This window comes from Carlito syrichta, unplaced genomic scaffold (assembly GCF_000164805.1).
Source record: "Carlito syrichta isolate Samal-C Ts95f unplaced genomic scaffold, Tarsius_syrichta-2.0.1 Scaffold302608, whole genome shotgun sequence".
NCBI classification, from domain to species: Eukaryota; Metazoa; Chordata; class Mammalia; order Primates; family Tarsiidae; genus Carlito; species Carlito syrichta.
The window spans coordinates 186769-203594 of NW_007246704.1; the positions used below are offsets into that span (position 1 = coordinate 186769).

General features: G+C 42.5%; 1 protein-coding gene across 2 annotated transcripts in view; it reads left to right on the plus strand.

Moving 5' to 3' along the window:
* Positions 1 to 16826, plus strand: part of HEATR3 (HEAT repeat containing 3) — a 46978-nt gene continuing 30152 nt past the window's right edge. For both annotated transcript variants that reach the window (XM_021711810.1, XM_008057010.2), the window contains exons 1-7: positions 1 to 287; positions 399 to 571; positions 2931 to 3018; positions 4527 to 4639; positions 7048 to 7157; positions 9796 to 9936; positions 12269 to 12543. In XM_021711810.1, coding sequence (XP_021567485.1) covers positions 150 to 287; positions 399 to 571; positions 2931 to 3018; positions 4527 to 4639; positions 7048 to 7157; positions 9796 to 9936; positions 12269 to 12543 — 1038 coding nt within the window. In that variant the 5' untranslated portion in view covers positions 1 to 149. The remainder of the gene's footprint in view (positions 288 to 398; positions 572 to 2930; positions 3019 to 4526; positions 4640 to 7047; positions 7158 to 9795; positions 9937 to 12268; positions 12544 to 16826) is intronic.

The following is a 16826-nucleotide window of genomic DNA, read 5'->3' on the forward strand; positions in this document are numbered from 1 at the left end:
GCTTCCCCATGTGTGCTTGGGCCGTCAGGGGGCCGAGTTGAGCGGAGGTTCGAAGGCTCCTCTGCGGAAAGACCTAGTTACCAGCTTTGCAGCCTCTGCCGCCTGCTGCTTCCCTCCTCTCTTGGTCTCTCCCCACAGAGAACGTAGCCATGGGCAAGAGCCGGACGAAGCGCTTCAAGCGACCACAGTTCTCCCCGACGGGCGGCTGTCAGGCCGAGGCGGCTGCGGCGGCTAATGGGACTGAAGGCGAGGAGGACGACGGGCCGGCAGCGGAGATGCTGGAGAAGGTGAGCGCGGGTTCCGCTGGGCCGGGGGCAGGCGCTGGCGGGAGCCCTTGCTGGCCTAATCCCGGCGCGCGTGCGCACTGCGCTGCCCTGAAACCTCACTCTCGCCCGCAGCTCCAGCACCCGAGCGCAGAGGTCCGCGAGTGCGCGTGCGCGGGGCTGGCCCGGCTGGTGCAGCAGCGGCCGGTGCTCCCTGGCCTGGCGCGCCGCGACGCTGTGCGCCGGCTCGGGCCTCTGCTGCTCGACCCCAGCCTGGCCGTCAGGGAGACTGCAGCCGGCGCGCTAAGGTGAGCCGGGAAGGGTCCGGGCAGGTGCCCTCTGCTAGCCTCCCTCGCCTGGGGTCAAGGCAGTCGCAGCAGTCAGCCAGCGCTTTCTGTGCGCCTGGCACTGTCGTGCTGCCTGAACCCAATCTCCAGGCTCCAGAGGGACCCCAGTGCCCCTGGGCCAAAGCATTTCATCTGTCCACTGCAGCAGCCATCTGACAGGGCGTCCTGTCCTCACGCCTGTCGCACGTTTTACCCTCTCCAAAAACCCTCCGTAGAGTCACATGGTTGAATGAACTCTTCCAGTCCTTGTGCCACTAATTGTTCTAGGTGCAGGGAACTTTAGGCAGTCAGAACGTTGAGCAAGAGAACCGAGATCTCTCTCGGCAGAAGCGATATTGGTGGAGAGACAGGAAACGAGTAAAACAGTAAAACAGTATCAGTGAGACGTGCTATGTTAAAAGGAGATGCTGGTGAGTTGGGGATGGGAAGTTTAAATTGGTCGCTCTTTAGATGATGTATGCTACTCAACACTGAAGGACGAGAGACCCAGGCATTCCCCACAGATGGAACAACAACATCAAAGAAGTGAGGCAGGAACTCTTAGTGTGGTTGAAGAACAGAAAGGTTGGTGTGACCGAGGAGAGTAGGTTGGGGAGTCATAGAAGAGATTAGAGAGGTGAATACGCTGTGGGGTGGCTGAAAGACAAGCAGGAGAGTGACATAATCTAACACCTTTTGAAAAGACCTCTGTGGTGGCTGTGCAGAGAATGGACTGCAGAGGGGGCAAGAGTAGAGGTTAATATCTGTAGTTCTTTTAGCTGTCTTTATTTATTAAGTTTCATTCATTGATTTAGCAAATACAGAGGGTGCCAAAAAAAAAGCCTATACATTTTAAGAAAGGAAAAATATACTGGTAACAAAAAATGGACAAGTCACATTTGACTTCTGCAATTACAAGAGATGCTCAAAGTGGTTACCATCAGCGTCCAGACACTTCTGAAAAGTAATGTGTAGATAAAATCTCTTAAAATGTGTATACATTGTTTTCGCACCCCCGGTATATATCTCATGCCTACTGGTTGCCAGGCACTGGGCTAGGCTGCGGGCATGGGGTAGTAAACAAGACAGACAGGATTTCTGTCCTTAATGAATCTTAAAATCTATTTTAAAAAATTATTATTATTAGAGATAGAGTTTCACTCTGTTACTCAGGCTGGTGTGCAGTGGTGCAATCAGAGCTCACTGCAGCTTCGACCTCCTGGGCTCAAGTGATCCTCCCACCCTCAGCCTCCTGAGCAACTAGGACTACAGACGTGCGCCACCACATCTAGCTAATTTTTAAATTATTTGTAGAGACAAGATCTTGCTATGTTGCTGAGGCTGGTCTCAAACCCCTGGGCTCAAGCCATCCTCTCACCTCAGCTGCCCAAAGTGTTGGGATTACAGGCATGAGCCACTGTGCTCAGTGAATCTTAAGTTCTACTGAGGGAGATAAGCATTAACCAAATAATCACACACATGTATAATTACAACCAATGGTGGTTACAGAGGATGTCATGAGAGGGTATAAATGGGGATTCAGGGACCATTGCTTTGCTAAACTCTGGTCTGGTTATGTGACTTTGAGCACTGACTAGGCCGTGTTTTCCGAGCTTTGTCCCCCTCCCGTACCTTGGAGAGGTGAATCTAAAATAAAGATAAAAATGGAGGCTCAGGAAAGAAAACCCTGAGCCAGTGATGACTGAGGTGAGGTCTGAGGGATGAGTGGGGATTTAACCTGTTAATGGAGAGAGTTTAGACATTAGACATCCTTTTACTCCTAGGGAGGAAACAGCGTGTAGAAAGCCCTTCCCTTCCCTCAAACATACACACAACTGGGGGTTCCTGGCAGTTTGTGGGGGTGATTTCTGACTTACCACCTCCATGTCCTTTATGCCTGGTATAGTGCTGTGCACTCAAGGCAAGCAGTGTCTTTCCAGTTAAAATTAAATGTAGCTGGGGCTTCTTCAGTGGGACCCTTCTCAGCAGCCCCTAGCCTTGCTGCCCTTGCAGTCTTGATTTCAAGAAAAGACTCCTTCATGCACCATCTGATTCATTCACATTAAATGAGAAAGTCTTCCCCCGCTCCCTTTATTGTAGCTGTGTACATGTGTACTGTCTCAGACCTCAGAACCAAGTTGTTACACAACAAAGTAATTTGGTTAGAACAAGAGTCAGAACAGGTGGAAACCTGGCTTGGTTCTGCAGCATATGACAGGCATAACAAGCAGTTTCCTCTGGGAAACCTTAAGTATGGTTAAAAATAGAAATAAATTGGAGAGTTTTGTAGTGTTTTGTGACATGCGATGTGAAAGTAACATGTTTTTAACTTCTTGTGCAGAAATCTCAGTGCTTGTGGAGGTTTTGAAGTGTGTGATGACATGGTGACTAAGGATATCATGACACCTCTGGTTGCTGTGCTAAGAGAGGTATGCAGTTTGTAAAGTGTTTTGGTGGCAGCTTCCAGCTATAACTGTTAAGATGCAAACTCAGACTTTTTTAGTACTTTGGTGTGACTTTATTGTCTCTCAAAATATCTTATGGGAATTTCATTGCCTGGAAATAGTGATCTCTTATCATTGATACTAATCTCTCTTATTTTATATTGATTACCTTTATTTATGTGATAGTTGACAAAGACTTCCTAGAACTAGACAGACTCACTCCTTCAGACTTTAAACTTCTTACAGTAAAAATGACTCGTATTTATTGATTGCTTATTTGTGTACCAATACTGTTTTTATACTTTTTTTAAAAATTTAATTTATTTTTTATTATAAAGATGTGGAGTACAATATTCAGGGTTAGGTATACAAATGTTGATGAGGCCGGTACCTGTGTTTATACTTTATATATTGTTTAATTTATACTTCGCAGTGATCCTATGAGGCAGGTATTAGCATTCCCATTTTCCAGGTGATGAAGCAAGCTGGGACACAGACATTAGGAACTTGCTATGGAGATTACATTAAGTTATCATATTTAATATCATGCCATTCTTATTGTTTAATATAGTTTCAGGGTTAAGGCATTCTTTATGGTGTGCCTCTGGTCCATTCATCTGTATTGATGGGTAATATTTCACCTAAGGCTTTGTAAGGGATATCCAGTTTTGATGAGAGACTTCAGTCCTCTTCCCTTTAAAGAAGTGATTCTCTGCTGGGTGTGATTTTGTCCCACAGGACAAATGTCACCAGATATTGCCAAATATCTGGCAATATCTGGTGACATTTTGCATTGTTACTTATTTTGGGGGTAAGGTTACTACTGGTATCTAGTGGGGAGAGGCCAGGATGCCATGAAATGTTCCACAGTGCACATGACAGCGCACCCCAGATGACGAATTATCTGGTCCAGAATGTCATTGGTGTCTGAATGGAGAAGCCTTGCTTTAGAGGGTGCCCTGCACTATGCTTAAGGGGCTGGGTCTGAATGCCTGGGTCTGAATTCCAGCTTTACTACATAGTGAGCTATCCTTTCAGCAGCCTCCCTGTGCCTCGGTTTCCTATTTGTGGTTAGAGATTGGAGTAATAGTTCATCTACCTCATATGTTTGTTGTGAGGATTAAGTAACTTAGATGTCAAGTGCCTAGAAGAGTGTCTTGGGAGGCACTGTATAACTGTTAGCTCTTATTTATGATCTCTTTCTTTGCCTTTATTACTATCTTTTATCACATTGGGTAACATACTTTGTATTGATTTTGTACTTTCATTTAAAATGTGAAGTGCTTATATCCAGTTTGCACAATGACTTGAGAACTTTTCTTGTCCGTATTTCTTGACAAAAGGGAAGTAGGATTGTGGAAATTGTACTTACGAGAATTTGACTGGTTTGTTCACCACTACAGATTCTGATGTTTAGCTTTGTAATGTCACCATCATTAGCCTTTTTTATTATTCTTTGAAACCAGGGTGCTAATCATGATATTTGGTTACAGTGCAGTGCTGGACTGGATTCAAATGAGATGTCTCCACAGGAGAAAAAAGATCAGAAGAAAAATGCCATTGAGAACATAGCCAATGAGGCTGTGAATGTGCTGTGGAATATATGGTAAGATGCTTTCCAGACACAGCCGTTAGCTGCAGCGCTTCTCCTCTTTCTGTTCACCTGCATAGGAAGCTCAGTTTCCTTGGTAGGCTTGTAACTCCATGATGTTGATGCTTGGTAAGAGGGACTATCGGGTAACTTTCTCAGTCACTTCTCATAGCATCAATCCATCTTTTTACACCTCTTCTCTACAGTCTGTGCTGCTGACAAAATTAAGAGGAATCATAACCGTTAGCACCTGCTATTCCTCTTTGCCATCATGGCCCACAAGCCCTAAGTAGCATCTGTCTTATACTGGTCAGGCTCTGGTGCAGTAGCTGCTCTGGTTTGACATCTGGAATGAGACGGGGAGACCACAGACTGTGATTGGTGCTTTACACCCCTTCCCTGGCAGCCACCATCTGAGTGGGAAGTAGATGCCTAAGCAGAGCTCCTTGGCCCCATGCTTGTAAGGGAATGGGGGTGGACTTGCTGCCAGAGATGGATGACTGAACACACAACCTGGCTTCACTTTTTTCTGTCCCATTTTATGTCCCACATTTCTAGCAAATTCTGTCGTAGTTCCTTATCTTCAGCAGTGATTATAATGGTGACCTAAAAGCACAGGTGTTTCTTAGAATACAAGATTAGTTGGATCCTGAAAAGCTGCCTGCGGAGCAATCTGAACTTGCCTGTTATTGCATTTTAAACTAGTGGATGCATCCCGCCAGAAAGATTGGGGAGATCATATCCGAGGAAATGGCATTTGAGCAAACAGGCAAATGCTGTGCACCAGATAACTTTAATTTATATAAATTGTTGAACTTGGAAGTTTAAAAAACTTTTTATGAAAAGAGTCTGGGGCCAGGTGCGGTGGCTCATGCTTATAATCCCAGCACTTTGGGAGGCTGAGTTGAGAGAATTGCCTGAACCCACAGGTTCAAGACCAGGCTGGACAAATTGGTGAGACCTCATCTCTACAATAAATCAAAAAATTAGTCAGGTGTGGTGGCGTGTGCCTGTAATTCCAGCTATTTGAAAGGCTGAGGCGGAAAGATTACCTGAGCCCAGCAGGTCAAGGCTGTGATGGCCGTGAGCAGTGTGCCACTGCACTCTAGCCTGGGTGACAGAGTGAGACTTCAACTCAAAAAATAAAAAAAAGTCTGGATTTGTCTCCAAGGTAATTTCTCTTTTCTGAATGCTGTGAGCCCTGTCTGTCTCATTTACAGTTACCATAGTGCTTAACATTTTTGTTTCACTATTTATATTTTAAATTACCTTTACACTATGTATGTCTTGTCTTTCTGACTATACTGTGGGCTCCTTTAGTGCTGCAATAACTAGATAGATAGATTGCAGGCAAAGTATTTTCCCTAGATAGCATTTAATAATTTAGTCGGCTCTGTTAGCTGTTAGTGTGTTATGTTTATGTGATATGTATAGAGGAATACCCTTCTCTTAAAACATGGAGGATTACTGTAATAGCTTTGTTTACCCTATATTTAGTATGTATGCTTATTTATAACATTGACAGCTTTCTGGGTCTTTTATTAAAAGGTAGTATAATTTCAAAAATGCTTATTATTGCAATTTCTGTTACAGATTACAAATTCTGCTTGATGAAATGATAATTAAAGTCTGAAAGGAATGCATATAATTTTATTTCCTTTTATATTTGTAGATTTTGTCTGATAAGTATAGAGGCCCTTTATCCTTACTTTAGCTTATTATCATTGTGGTGTAGTGGAAAGAAAGAACAATGGGTCACATCCAAGGAACCCAGTTTCTGGTCCTGGCTCTACCACTAACAAAATGCGTGATCTTCTGATGGATCACTTGACTGGAGCCTGCGTCTTCTTGTCTGTGAAATGGAGAGTTGAATTAAATGATTTCCAAGATCTCTTTCACCTCCAGCCTTCAGTAGGGAGACTGACATCATGATAAAGAGATTGATTAAAAGGTCTCATTTGTGCCAGGCACAGTGGCTCAAACCTGTAATCCCAGCACTTTGAGAGGCCAAGGCCGAGAGGATTGCCTGAGCCTGCAGGTTCAAGACCAGCCTGGGCAACATGGTGAGACCTCATCTCTACAATAAATACAAAAAATTAGCTGGGCGTGGTAATGTGTGCCTGTAGTTCTGGCTACTTGGAAGGCTGAGGCGGAAGAATCACCTGAGCCAGCAGGTCAATGCTGAGACTCCATCTAAAAAAAAAAAAAAAAGGTCTCATTTGCTAGAAATAAAATACAGGTTGTCAGTTCGTATGTACAGTGAATGTGAATGGGCATTAGTTTCTTCATCTATAAAAATGGTGGGTGTTTGACTCTAACTCTTTGGTTTATAAAGTCTAATTTGTTTTTTCATGGTTTTCTGTGGTTGATTTCTTAATGTTAAAATGTGAATAGTAAAACTTTTTTTTCCCCCTTCAATTTAGTGAATGCAGTAGTAGAGCAGTATCTATATTCAACAAAGAAGGGTGTTTGGAGATTGTATTAAAGTATTTAAGTAGGTTTTCCACCAATGTTGACCTGGCTATTTCAGTAGGTAAGTGAAGAAAAGATGATCTATTAAGTATGTGTAGCCTTATTCAAAAATTTTTATGCAGACATAGCATATTTATTCTAGAGAGTAATTTTTTTCTCGTATATAAATGTATAGCTGAGTTCTGTTTGTTTAAAATCTCTACATCTGTGATTCATACTTTACTTATGTAATTTTCCTCCTTTTGGCTCTGAAAGAGGGAATGTAGATTATGTAAGCATGTGCAGTTTCTAGTCTTTTACCATTCTTAGAAGCCTTTATTAATTCTTGAAGTCTTCAGCTCCATTTACTAAGAAACAGTAACATACAACCACAGGCCTTTAAGCCAAAGTTAATTGGAATTTAGACTTACTTAAATGTCTTGTACTATTCTCTCATACTTCCAGCAGAAAACTGATTGCCTGTGTTTTTGTTTTTATCTTTTAGAGACAGAGTCTCGCTCTCTTGCCTAGGCTGGAGTGCAGTGGTATGATCATGACGATCACGGCTCACTGCAACCTCAACCTCCCAGGCTCAGGCAATTCTTCCACCTCAGCATCCCAAGTAGTTGGGACTACAGGTGTGCACCACCACCCCTGGCTAATTTTTTGGTAGAGATGAGGTTTTGCTATGTTGCCCAAGCTGGTCTCAAACTCCTGGGCTCAATCCACCTGCCTCAGCCTTACAAAGTGCTGGGGTTACAGATGTGAACTACCACATCCAGCCTGGCTAATTTTTTGAAAAGTTTTTTGGTAGAGACAGAAAAATAAATAAATAAAGACTGGATGCAGTGGCTTATTTCTGTAATCCCAGCACTTGGGAGGCCAAAATGGAGGATCACTAAAGATCAGGAATTCAAGACCAGCTTGGGCATCCTTGAGGCCAAGAGTTCAAGACCAGCTTGGGCAACATAGCGAGACCCCATCTCTACGGAAAAAAAAATTTTTAAATTTGGTTTTGTAGAGACGGAGTCTCACTGTGTTGCCCCGTATAGTCTGGTCTGGAACTGCCAGATTCAAGCAACCTCATACCTTAGCCTCCTGAGTTGTTGGGATTGCAGGCATGAGCCTAGGTGCCTAGCTGAGTTTTTTTTTCTTTTCTTTGTTTTGTTTTTTGAGAGAGAAGAATGAAGTGACTGAGGTTTCATTTAGGCCTTCCCTTCTATGAGGTAAGGGAAGCAAAATCCAGCAGCTTCAGTAGCCTTGGCTCCCCCACCTTCTCTTTATTGGGCTGGAGAGCCATTGGGTACCCTCAGCTCAGCAGGCTGGGGGCGGAAACAGAAACCAGAGGGTGAGCTGCTCAACAGAATCCTGGGTGAGACTGGAGAAATAATTGATGGTGGGTGTTTTTTTATACCCATCATCTTGATGGGTATCCTTTTCTCCTGGCAAGAGAGATGTGTATTCCCCTTACTGGTGTTTCTCTTGGCTCTACCAGATAATTTTAAGAGAACAGAACAGGGAAAGAAAGTAGTGATATAAATACTACTGCGAAATTTAAAAAACAAAATTTAAAATGGAATCTTGGTGTGAGGTGGGAGATTGTGAGTAAATGGGTATTTTAAAAACAGCTCAGTTGTTTTTTAGGAGATTGGTAGGTGATATTTAATCCCAGAGGACAATTTTTATTACAATAAGAAAATTATTTCATACCTTTTTTTTTTTTGAGTCGGGGTCTCACTTTGCTGCCCAGGCTGGAGTGTAGTAGCATGATTACAGCTTGACTTCCTGGGCTTCAGTGATCATTCCACCTCAGTCTCCCAAAGAGCTGGGACAACAGGCATGTGCCATCATGCCCAGCTATTTTAAAAAATTTTTATAGAGACAAGGTTTCGCTGTGTTGCCTAGGCTGGTCTTAAACTCCTGAACTCAAGCAGTCCTCCACTTCAGCTTCTCAGAGTGCTGGGATTATAAGTAAACCACCACACCTGGCCAAGAACTTGGATTGTCTTTGCAGTAGCAATCACAGCTTATCTCGACTTTTTGCTGAAGCAAATTAGTCTTTTAATGAAAATATATGACAGTTAATATATGTAGATATAAATGGATTTGTATACAAATTTATTTTGGGAACTGAACTAGCTCACAGCAATAGCATTTTGACTTTGGATAGGCATGATCTAATAATTTACCCATCTCTTAGTTTGTTCTTATTTGTATATAAAATAGCTTTTTTCCTTAAAGAACTATTGCTTCATCAGAAATAACCCTAACTTTTAAGGTCATGATGAATTTAAAAAAAGCTAGAGTGACCCAAAACCTGGGGCTTATTATCATAAACAGAAATTCTTTACAAGTGTACTTCGTTACTGTTTGCTACTGACCCTTGCTTGATAAGTACATAAATGGAGGATAAACTTTTGTAAATGTTTATAATAATTTGAGATTGCCATGACATTAAGTGCCTTTTTAATTGTGTCTTATAAATGTATACTTCTGTAAAGGATTAGAAATTTGAAAAGAGAAATGATCATTTATAGCATGGACAGTTTGGGAAGCCTCCTTTGTGTACACCATCCTTGAGATAAAGCAGACAGAGTCCACAGAAGCCATGTATGTCTAGAGAAGTGGTAGAGATGCAGACTTGTTCAATAAGTTCTACTGGTGTAAGTTATTCCACGCAGAATTCATTGGTTTCTAAATACTTATTTTTTGTCTTATAGCATATTGTTTGCAGACAGTAACTGAAGATAACCCAGAGCTACTGAAATCTTTCAGTACTGCAGCATTGCATGTTCTAGAATCAGCAATGCTTTCTCCTGTCACTTCCATGGAATACCTTCTGTTGAAGACACTGATAGCAGGTAAAATGTAGCTTTAGGAAATAGTGTACCTTTTTAGTAACTTGGAATGGAGAGAGGCAGGAGCCAAAGTTTCATTATTCCTTCATTCACCACAGCAGGGCTTTCTATGCTATGTCTGTTCTGAAAATCTTAATATTTAAGCAGAGGCCCTTAATTCAAGTAGTTGTCTATAGTTGTGAAACCTTCTAGAATAGATTTGTAATTTTATTTACTTATTTTTAAATTTTTGTTTATTTTATTCATTTATGAAGAGATGAGATCTCGCTATGTTGCCCAGGCTAATCTTGAACCCCCTGACTCAAGCAGCCCTCCTGCCTCGGTTTCCCAAAGTACTGAGATTACTAACAGGTGTGAGCCACCACACCTGGCCCAGATTTGTTTTCAGTTTTCCAAACTACTGTTAACTGATAGAGAGGTGCTGTTTTCAAGATCCCCTCTTATTTATGAGCCAATGATTTCAGAAATTGGCCACTTTAGTTTTTCTTGAGTCCTTTGCCACCAATCCTTTTCTCTCCAGAATCTCTGAATATAGAAATAAGTAACCTGATGGTCTGTTTAGTAGTGTGTGTTTTATTCCGTTTCTATGTGTATTTTCCTCTTACCCTTTGGCCTTGCAGAAGTAATTTATGTTGAGGTTTTGTATTTTATTTTTAATTTGAACTCATTTGCGACCATTGATGTGAATTTATATCATTCCAAATTCTGTTCCTGATTGCAACTGACGTGAATTTACCTCATTGTGGAAGACTCTTTTTGGGTTTATAATCCAAATAAAAATAGAAAGTATAGCATGCTAGTCAGAGTGGTGTCTGGGGCAAATACTGAATATATCTGCAACTTTCAGCAGTATTGTGAAAAAGATGACAATTTAGAAAAGACCATTTCACTTGTGCTTAAAGACAGAAGTTTGGGGTAACCAGCTTCAGATTTTTATTTTCACCCATTCTCAGTATCAGGAAAGTAAAAAATTTGCCAGTCGCGAAGTTAATTGTAAAATTACATATAAAAATTATCATCTTAATCATTTTGAAATGTGTAATTCTGTGGGGTAAAGCACATTCAAATTGTAGTGCAACAAATCTCCAGAGCTCTTTTTGTCTTGCAAAACTGAAATGATACCCTTTAAGCCACAATTTTTCCCGTTTTCCCCCTCCCCCAACCCTTGTCAACCACCATTCTTTCTGTGACTTGGACTACTTTAAATATGGCATAGAGTTGGGATCATATAGTATTTGTCTTTTTGGAACTGGTTTGTTTCACTTAGCTTAATGTTTTTTGTTTGTTTTCCATCCTCTTACTTTGAGTCTGTGAGTGAGCATAATGTTTTCATAGGTCATCTATGCTTGTATCGTGTGTCAGAATTTCCTTCCTCTTTAATGCTGTATAAGATTTCATGATATGTATAATACCATCTTTTGTTTATCCATTCATCTATTGATGGATGCTTGGGTTACTTCTGCCTTTTGGCTATTGTGAATAAGGCTGCTGTGAAAATGGACATAATTTGTTCAAGACCCTTTCAGTTCTTTTTGGTATACGGCCAGGAGGTGTATTTTTGTAGTCACTTTTTAAAAAATTAATCTGGGCTGGGTTCAGTGGCTCAGCCTATAATCCCAGCACTTTGGGAGGACGAGGCTAGTGGATTGCCTGAGCCTGTGGGTTCGAGACCAACCTGGCAACCTGGTGAGACCTCGTCTCTACAATAAAATTAAAAATAGCTGGGCGTGATAGCACGTGTCTGTAGTTCTGGCTACTCAGAAGGCCAAGGCAGAAGGATCGCTGGAGCCCAGAAGGTTGATGCTGGGGTGGCCGTGAGCATGCTTGCCACTGCACTCCAGCCTGGGCGAAGGAGTGAGACTCCAACTCAAAAAAAAAAAAAGAATCTCCTTAATGGTAGCTTTGTTTCTATTTTGATAATCAGAATACCAAGAACCTGCTCTTTGGTTTGTACATGAGACCTTGGAATTTTAGTACATTCCATTCCACTCTTGGAATAGTAGAGGCTACCGAGGAAAGCAGGTTAGGCGAAGATGAAAGTGAGGCAACTCACTTTGTCATCTAAAAAGAAATTTGATCAGTGTTCTCTCGGTCTGCTGACACAGTATGCCAGAAAAAAGCAGCGTTGTATGCCAAGGAAGGGAGATTGTGAAGGGCTGTAACAAAGGGCACTGCCTCTGTTCAGTACTTTTTGACATTTAATAAAAACTGAACAGAGGCAAAGGGTCGAGATTTTTTGAAATTACACTTGAGTGAAAAAGCACGTCTTGTGGAAGCTAAACTTAAATAAAAGATTTCACAGGCAATTCTTATCCTTATGCTCATTTTTTCCCAGGTACAATTTGGAACCTAAAGGACGTTATTCCGTGCAAGAGTCAAGCAGAAATTATAAATGCCATACTGAAGATCTTATCTGAAGTTTTGAAAATGGATGCTGGTGAAACAGTTATTCAAATGAAAGAGGCTGAAACTCAGAGGTTAAAAACTGCTGCAGAGACCGAGGAAATATTAGAGAATGCTAATGGTGATTTGATTGAAGATGATGAAATGGAAGAAATTCCTTATAAACGAAAAGTCAGAAGGAAAACGTTTCTTTCAGATTTACTGCCAGTAAGTCAGATTGATTCTCTCAAACACAGATTAATATGGGAGTTTTCTTTCAGTAGGCATCCTTAGCTTTATAGAAAAATGTTATAGCAAAATTAGCTTGAAAGTACATTTCAATAAAAATTGTTCATATTTTCCTGTTGACCCTCATTATAACATTAGAAACCTGTTCCCAAAGAGGAGAAAAATCTCTTGTCTAAAATTATATTTTTACATGCAGGAAAAGGTTTCAAAGATAGGATAGACTTACCCTTTTGGAAACATACAATCATATTCTAACTCTTTGTCTCCCTGCTTCTGTTATGGACTGTCTGCCAGACTGTCTTTAAACTGAAGGAATGTGCTTTGCTTGGATTGTCCCTTGCATTCTTGTCTCTTTTAGTTCAATATTTAGCCTTATCAAGGTGGCAAGCCAAACCTTCATTTATCCACTGCTGAGCAGAGAAGGTTGGGTGATTGTGAGGGATGGGGTGATTGCAGCATACTTGTGCTGGCCGTGTGATGTTGGGGCAAAGGTGAATGATCTTGGGTACAGGAATCATTTTGACTAAGATATTTGACAGAGATGAGTCATACTTTGGGAGAACATTTGTTAAGGAGAAGGGCAGGGTAAATAGTGAGTTAGACTTCATTCATTCATTCACGTACACATTTACTGTGCTCCTAATGTATGGCAGGCACTGTGCTAGATGCTGGTGATAGATGATGAGGACATATTTCTAATCTTCAGGAACCCCCTCCGTGTTGGAAGACAGACACATAAAGCTGTGGTTATAAGGCTTGTGCTAAGAACAGTGATGGGCTGTGCACAGATTTCTAAGGGAATAGTTTCAGTAGACTCGACACATGTGGCTCAACCCTAATTGGAGAGCAAAGGCTGTTAGGGGGCTTTTTAGACAAAATACCTGAGCTGTCTTAAAGGATGATGTAAGAAAAAGCAGATTAGGTTGGACACAGTAGCTCACACTTGTAATCCCAGCACTTTGGGAGACCGAGGTGAGAGGATTGCCTGAGCCCATGGGTTCGAGACCAGCCTGGGCAACTTGGTGAGACCTCATCTCTACAGTAAATAAAAAAATTTGCCAGATGTGGAGGTACCATGTACCTATTGTTCCAGTTACTTGGAAGGCTGAGGTGGAAGAATCATCTGAGCCCAGCAGGTCGACACTGTGGTGGCAGTGAGCATGCCACTGCACTCCAGCCTGGGCAACACATTGAGACTCCATCTTAAAAAAAAAAAAAGATTAGTGTTGTTTAGAGAATTTAGGCAGCTGGATGGAGCCAGAATATAAGGGATCTGGCAGCAGGAAGACCAGGCAGGTGGCTACTGAAGAGAGATGACAAAGCCCAACTGGGAAGATGTGACTTAAGTCCTTTCACACGTTCCTGGATTCATGAAGTCTTGAGACGCGTACATTGATGGTGTTTTAAAGAAATCAAAATGTTGTGGATAGAACCAACTCCCCCCCCCAATGAATAATCTGTGGGTACAAACCATTGTGTTAAGTCCTGGGCAGATACAGAAATAAAATAACCATCCTGTCCTTGCTCACAAGTCCTTTTATATTAAGACAGGTCTCACTATGCTGCCCAGGCTGGATTTGAACTACTGGGTTTATGCAATCCTCCCACCTCAACCTCCTGAGTAGCTGGGACTACTGGGGTACACCACCATGCCTGACTTTGCAAGTCTTCAAGCAGCTTAAGAGTCACAGCAACACACAGGGCTATTTTTTTTTTTAGTAGGAGTCTCACTGTCACCCAGGCTGGAGAGCAGTGGAATGCTCACAGCCACTGCAACCTCGATCTATTGGGCTCAGGCAATCCTTCTGCCACAGCCTTCGAAGTAGTTGAAACCACAGGCAAGCACCACCATGCCTGCCTAATTTTTTGTTTTATTGTAGAGATGAGTTCTTGTCAAGTTGCCCAGGCTGGTCTCAAACCCCTGGGCTCAGACAGTCCTCTCACCTCTGCCTCCCAAAGTGCTGGGATTACAGGAGTGAACCACCACGCCCAGCCAGAGCATATATTTAAACCCCACATGTATTCCTTGTCTCACTTGTGCCTTTAACTCAGTTCGAGTAGAATTTTAAATCAATGAAGCAGCCCAGTGTGATGTGATGGCTAATACCTGTAATCCCCAGCACTTTGGGAGACAGACAGGAAGATTGCTGAGCCGCTGTCTCTTAAAAAAAAAAAAATCCCTTAAAGCAAAGCTGTGCACCTTGTCCTCCAAAAACTGTTTATAAAGGACCCTAGTGGCAGCATCTCTTCAGTTATCATGGAAAGGTTAGTTGCACATCTGGAATGTGCTTGTTTCTTATCCGTATATGGAAGGGGAGTGTAGAAAATTAGGGCTTGGGGGGTCTTTTTCAGCTGAGACCTTGTACCAACCAGGTTTCTTTTTATCCTAATGGATGCAGGTTCACCATGTTTGAAGGCTCAGGAAGCCCTTGCTAGGAATGGTAGGACGTTCTCATCTGGTTGTCTTCATCTCTGGCCCTGCTTCCCAGGGGCTCCTGACGAGAGCTAGTGGGAGTTGAGATGAATGTCTGCCAAGGTTAAGATAGATGTGCTGCTGTTTAAAAACTATTTTAACTTTTGTAGAGATTTATTAAGTATAATTTAAAAACAAGTCAGACGCAGTAGTTCATACTTGTAATCACAGCATTTTAGGAGGCAGAGGCAACAGGTTTGCCTGAACCCATGGGTTTGATACCAACCTGGGCAAGTTCACGAGACCTCATCTCTACAATAAATCAAGAAAAATTTGCCAGGTGTGGTGGCATATGCCTGTAGTTCCAGCTGCTTGAAAGGCTGAGATGAAAAGATTGCCTGAGCCCAGCCAAACTCCAGCCTGGGCTGCAGAGTGAGACTCCGACTCAAAAAAAAAAAGTATTACTTCCAAAAATAGAATTTTAGGACTGGGGTGTGGTGACTCAAGCCGGTAATCCCAGCACTTTGGGAGGCCGAGGTAAGGGGATTGCCTGAGCTCATGGTTTGAGAATAGCTTGGGCAACTTGCTGAGACCTCATCTCTACAATAAATAAATAAAAATTAGCCGGGCATGGTAGCACGCGCCTACAGTTCTGGATCGCCTGAGGAAGGATCGCCTGAGTGACCATGAGCGTGCCACTGCACTACAGCCTGGGCGACTCCAACTCAAAAAAAAATAGAATTTTGGTACTTATAAAATACAATATTTTCTTATAGTAAAAACTTGCTTTCTAAAGTTTTCCTTAAGATAAAGTTTGTAAGGAAAAAAAGATTCAAAAGTCGAAAAAGAAAAAAGAAAGTCTTCTTCCAGCCCGGGCAGCATGGCAAGATCTCATCTCTACAATAAATTTAAAAATTAGCTGACATGGTAGTGCATGCCTGTAGTACCAGCTACTCGGGAGGCTAAGGTGGAAGGATCGCCTGAGCCCAGCAGGTCAAGACCGCATTGGCCATGCACCTGCACTCTAGCCTGGGTGACAGAATGAGATTGACTCAAAAAATAAAAAAAGAGCCAGGTTCAGTGGCTCAACCTGTAATCCTGCACTTTGGGAGGCTGAGGTGAGTGGATTGCCTGAGCCTGCGGGTTCAAGACCCGCCTGGGCAACTTGGTGAGACCTCATCTCTACAATAAATCAAAAATTAGCCAGGCGTGGTAGCACGTGCCTGTAGTTCCAGCTACTTGGAAGGCTGAGATGGAAGGATCGCCAGAGCCCAGCAGGTCGAGGCTGCGGTGGCCGGGAGCGGCCATTGCACTCCAGTCTGGGTGATAGAGTGAAACTTCAACTCCAAAAAGAAAAAGAAAAAAAGACAATACTTCTAACGTGACTTACTAGGCTGGATGATAACATGCTGATTGGCCAGCCAACCAGTGTTTAAGTACCCATAAGGTACTAGACACCATGTTCTGTTTGCCAGGAAACAAATTAGAGTCTGCTGTGGTCTTTCACATGACCTAGTGGCTTTTGCAGGAGTTCTTTACAATCAAAACTCTTTTTTTTTTTTTTTTTTGAGTTGGAGTCTCTCTTCGTCACCCATGCTGGAGTTCAGTGGCACACTCATGACCACCCCAGCATCGGCCTGCTGGGCTCCGGTGATTCTTCTGCCTCAGCCTTCCAAGTAGCTGGAACTACATGCGTGCGCTACCACACTTGGCTAATTTTTTTTTACTTATTGTAGAGACAAGGTCTTGCCAAGGTGCCCGGGCTGGTCTCGAACCCGTGGGCTCAGGCAATCTACTCGCCTCGGCCTCCCAAAGTGCTGGGATTACTGGCTGAACCATTGAGCCTGGC